At 34.3% G+C, this 5,502-nt stretch overlaps 1 protein-coding gene across 1 annotated transcript in view; it reads right to left on the minus strand.

Moving 5' to 3' along the window:
- The window catches only part of LOC112139674, a gene marked incomplete at its 3' end in the record, with an annotated part of 7,293 nt that extends 1,860 nt beyond the window's left edge, over positions 1 to 5,433 (minus strand). Inside the window, 11 exon segments of the mRNA XM_024262506.2 lie at positions 557 to 625; positions 843 to 911; positions 1,005 to 1,043; positions 1,723 to 1,764; positions 2,420 to 2,488; positions 2,706 to 2,774; positions 2,868 to 2,906; positions 3,556 to 3,582; positions 3,879 to 3,908; positions 4,455 to 4,580; positions 5,024 to 5,433. Coding sequence (XP_024118274.2) covers positions 557 to 625; positions 843 to 911; positions 1,005 to 1,043; positions 1,723 to 1,764; positions 2,420 to 2,488; positions 2,706 to 2,774; positions 2,868 to 2,906; positions 3,556 to 3,582; positions 3,879 to 3,908; positions 4,455 to 4,580; positions 5,024 to 5,330 — 886 coding nt within the window.
- Between the last annotated feature and the right edge of the window lie 69 nt (positions 5,434 to 5,502).

The following is a 5,502-nucleotide window of genomic DNA, read 5'->3' on the forward strand; positions in this document are numbered from 1 at the left end:
ATGTGTTCAGGAAAACTTTGAAAATTTAAAGTTGATTTCTGAAGGTAATAAATGTTCTTAACAGCTTGACTGATAGAAAATGACTCTGTATGGTCATAACTTGGACTTTGGTTTTATGAGCTTCATAGGAGCCGCAGGAGCGAAAACCGACGATCTGTCCAGTGTATCCTACCTTCACCCCAAAGTAGCCGGTTGAGTTCTGCAGCCTTGCATCTCGAGCGGGTTAATGAAAAAGATGGAGGTTCAGGACAAACACACTTGCTTTGGACTAGTATTCTACCAGGTGATTGAGTGAAAACATCACGTGGCTAAAACTGAGTTCCTGCTTGGTAGACGCGGCAACCTCTCAAACTTTAGATCATTAAATTGTGGCCACGCCATGCAATTCGCGCCTCGTTGCTCAAATCGAGCTGTTGGTAGATTTTTGCGCTGCGCTTATCTCTCAAATTGCGTTGCGGAACTTCAGATTGCCTCATGTCGCATCTGTTCCATTGACGTAACATTGAAACTGGCCACCTCCACCACCCAAATTACGTTCGGTATGAATGCCCCTTACCTTTGGTTGTTTTATTGAGAGGGCTGGTCTCATCCACACTGCCACTAGAGTTGGTTTTTGGCTTGTCAACTACACAAAGACACGCAAAAGTATTACAGTTCATTTGGATGCCAATAGTCCTTTGTTTTCACCGATATGTTGGAAATGCGGTAGAATTCATACATCTTTTTTTTCCTTTTTACCAGCACATTTCTGCTAAATACATACTTGTAAATAATATTTGTAATTGTATCATGTCTGAAGTCAGACTTTTCAGTTAAATCTCACTCATAATTCTGCCCCTTACCTTTGGTTGTTTTATTGAGAGGGCTGGTCTCATCCACACTGCCACTAGAGTTGGTTGTTGGCTTGTCAACTACACAAAGACACACAAAAGTATTACAGTTCATTTGGATGCCAATATTCCTTTGTTTTCACCGATATGTCAGAAATGCGATAGAATCCAGACCTTTGATAAGAGCTGCATTCAGGCTGCCATCACTTTCACCTGAAAACCCAAAAACCCATTAGAAACATGTATATCTGTAGTTTTTATAATAAACTTGTCTGGGTGTGTGTAGCATTAAAGAAAACTTATCAGAAATAACTCCAAGATATATACACTTATTTTTTGTGTGTAAAATAATAATAATAAAAAAAAACAACTACAATATAAAACTGATCATAGAAATTTACACAAACAGTAAATATTTGATGTGGAGTTATGTTGTCTTTTCCTTAAAATGTGTGAAACTTTATGGAGCATGGATTGAAAAACACTGACGTTATTAATGGGCTTTTTCCACATTTGCATGAGTTACAAAATCAATAAATAGAAAGCATTGTGTGAAGCTTTGAAATTACTTTTTTATTTCATTGTTTGCAGAAATTGTTAGATAAATCTTTGACCAAAATATAAATAAATACAAAGACAACAAAACATTCCGGCTGCATCATTTATAACTTAACTCTTCTTTTGCTTTATGATACCTGATCGCTTCTAAAGAAGCATTTTTTTTTTATTTTGCTGCTTTAAATATGTTTTTATTTAGGGAAAGACCTGTATTTAGATTTATATGCACAGTGTATTTCTTGACAAAGGAAAAGCATTCTTACAAGAGATAGACTCCTGACAGTCTCCACCAGATAGACAAAGAGAAAGATAAAATATGAAACAGAGTACTTACAGATGACAGCAGAGTCTCCACTACTCAGAGACAAGTCAGAACCTGGGAGAGAAAGAATCAGGTTCATATCAAAATTAAACATTTAAATATGTAGGAATATTCATTTAGAATCTATTTCGTACAAAAATCTCACCAAGAGGCAATAACTGTGTGTGTTAAAATGCAGTTTTCATAGAATGCATTAACATTTAATTGGACTGAAGATGCTCAAAACCTCAAACATTTTTTCAAGAAACATTTTTCAATAAATACATATTAGCGATTTTTACATGTTTTTACACTCAGAAAAAAAGACCTGAAGCTGAAAAAAAATGACTGTATAAAAGTAAAAGTAGCTTTCCGTAAGGAGTTGCAGAAACAGCAGAGTTGTCTGAGCCTTTTCTTTTTTAGGGGAAAAAAAATGTCTAAGACAGGGGTCTGCAACCTGAGGTTCTGGAGCCACATGTGGCTCTTTGACCCCTCTTTGGAGCTCTCTGGTTGAATACATTTGAAATGTTCTTCATTTTGAAAAAGTAACATGTTTTTCTTACTCTGAGTCACCTTCTTTATAAAACAACTTTTATTCAACTCATTCCCAAACATTTGAAGAATAGTAGTGGAACTTTGAAAGACCTCATGTTGTGTCTGTTCCATTGACGTAACATTGAAACTGGCCACCTCCACCACCCAAATTACGTTCGGTATGAATGCCCCTTACCTTTGGTTTTTTGATTGAGAGGGCTGGTCTCATCCACACTGGCACTAGAGTTGGTTGTTGGCTTGTCAACTACACAAAGACACACAAAAGTATTACAGTTCATTTGGATGCCAATAGTCCTTTGTTTTCACTGATATGTTGGAAATGCGGTAGAATTCATACATCTTTTTTTTCCTTTTTACCAGCACATTTCTGCTAAATACATACTTGTAAATAATATTTGTAATTGTATCATGTCTGAATTCAGACTTTTCAGTTAAGTTTCACTCATAATTCTGCACCTTACCTTTGGTTGTTTGATTGAGAGGGCTGGTCTCATCCACACTGCCGCTAGAGTTGGTTGTTGGCATGTCAACTACACAAAGACACACAAAAGTATTACAGTTCATTTGGATGCCAATACTCCTTTGTTTTCCCCGATATGTCAGAAATGCGATAGAATCCAGACCTTTGATAAAAGCTTCAGTCAGGCTGCCATCACTTTCACCTGAAAACCCAAAAAGAGAAGTCACAAAACAAAATGTCTAAACCTAAATGATTATAAATCTTTCAAAACTAGTAGAAAAACTTATTAGAAATATTTATCTCTGAAGTTTCTATGATATACTTGTCTGATCATGTGCAGCAATAAAGAAAGTTATCAGAAATAACTCTAAATACATATGCACATATTTTTGTGTGTAAAATAGAAAAAAAAATCTTCAAATATAAAACTGATCATAGAAATTTACACAAACAGTAATTATTTGATGCGGAGTTGTGTTGTCTTTTCCTTAAAATGTGTGAAACTTTATGGGGCATGGATAGAAAAACACCAATGATGTTAATGTGCTTTTTCCATGCACATTTTTATGAGTTACAAAATCAATAAATTGAAAACATTGTGTGAAGCTTTGAAATTACTTTTTTATTCCATTATTTCCAGAAATGATTTGATAAATCTTTGGCCAAAATATAACGAAATACAAACACAACTTAAAATTCTGGTTGAATTATTTTTAACTTAATTACTCTTCTTAAGCTAAAAAAGCACATTTGTTTTTATTTTACTGTTTTAAAAACATTTTTATAGCTTAAATTACTTGCATTTAGATTTATATGTGCTGTATTTATTTACAAAGGAAAAGTGTTCTTACTTGAGGTAGACTTATGGCAGTCCCCACCTGATAGACAAAGAGAAAGATGACATATAAAACGGAATAAATAAAGTTTGTTTGTTAAAACAGTCCTGAAAATGTAATGTCTTAAACATTTTAGCTTTGTATCAACCTTAAAAACGAATGTTTGTACATATTAAAATATTGGATTAAAAGAATAAAGAGACTAAACTATAAACTAAGTATTTGTAAAATATGCTTGTCTCAATAAACACATTACACTTTTTATCAGATGTACTTTAGTGGTGAACATCCAGTAACTTCAACAAATTTCAATGCAATGAGAAAAATCAAAGAATTACCTTGGCATCGACAGCTTTTCTCTTTACAACCTATGAACATAATATGAATTAGTGATCAAGGTAGATTGTCGTAAACAAAATGTATTTAACATCGTGGAATTATTTGTAAACTTTTTTTAAAGAAAAAGTATATATAAAAAACAACATTATGAGGTATCCCTAAAATTAGCATGTTTTTGATTGACTATTATGTACATGAATTTTCTTTTCTAAACGATAAATATAAGCTATTTAAGCAGAAAATAACTTCAAAGCCAAAGCATTAATAACAACAAGTATAACAATTAAAGATATTTTACTATAAAATATTTAATTCCAGTAAAAAAAAGAAAGTTTTAAATGTTATAAATATATTGGAAAGAAATTGTCTAAAATATACTTTTAATACAAAAAAAATAGAACTTAACAAGGAAGCATTTTAACATTATGATCCAATTGTAAACATTGACTTTTTAATATACCGACAATGGAGAATTTATGAAACAAAAAAGATGTTGTTTAACCATTTTTAAGAAGGGCAAATTGTTTTTTGGCTTTTTGTTTCTTTCACAGGAAAATAAAAGATATTTTACTTACAAAGCTTTATTTTCTTGTATTGTAGCACTACACCAACCACAATGGCTAAGACACCACCAATACCAACAAAAATACCAACAGAAACACCAATATAAATGTCTTGTGAATCTTCTGGAAGGCGATAATCTAAAAGATAAAAATATTAACAGTTACATTAGAACGGCTCCAAAAAAACGGTCATTCATACAGGAAAACATACATTTTTGTCACAGTGTTCTGAAACTGAAAACTCTACGTTTGCGCTCTAAGTTTGTGAATGTTGAGTCAATGAACTCTGAGTTCAGGTTTGAACTCTAATTTGTTAAACCTGCTTCTTGAAACGGGCCCCTGTGCAGTTCCCTTTGCATTGATCTGCTCTTCAACAACTCTCTCTCAGAAAGTCTTCGAAGGCTCTCCTGTACTCTGTTGTCTGCCTGGCCTGGCCTCAAGTCACCCTGTTTGTCCAACCAGCCTGCCTACTCTGCTGGTCAGCTCACTACCTCAATCTATCTGCCCCATCCTGCTGTGGTCCAGGCCCACTTGATTTGGAAAGGAAATGGTCCTAAGTAAAATTATTGACTGTGACTTACCCCATGTTTTATTCACATGTATGCCAGAACCCGGATGAAAGATTTCACAGGTGTATTTAGCGGTGTCACTCCTCAAAATCTCCACATAGTCTCTTCTTTGGAAGGTGTCATCGTGATTAGGACGAACTCCAGTGCTCATCACTCCATCCTCTTTGTTGAGGATGCGTCCATTTCTTCTGATGTTTAGAGTGATCTCTTTTGGGTAAAAGCCTGTGGCGTGGCACGTCAGCACGACGTTCGAGGACTGTTTGGCTTTTGTTGTGAACACGTGAATCTCAGGAGAAGCTGAAAAGACAAAATCAGACATCAATCTTTACTTTGAAGAGCTTTTGCTTTGTTTCCTGGCAGTCAGCACCTTCATCAGGAGGTATTTTGGAAAAATGCAAACTATAATGTGTTCAGGAAAACTTTGAAAATTTAAAGTTGATTTCTGAAGGTAATAAATGTTCTTAACAGCTTGACTGATAGAAAATGACTCT

The sequence above is a fragment of the Oryzias melastigma genome, unplaced genomic scaffold (genome assembly GCF_002922805.2).
Source record: "Oryzias melastigma strain HK-1 unplaced genomic scaffold, ASM292280v2 sc00454, whole genome shotgun sequence".
Lineage (NCBI taxonomy): Eukaryota > Metazoa > Chordata > Actinopteri > Beloniformes > Adrianichthyidae > Oryzias > Oryzias melastigma.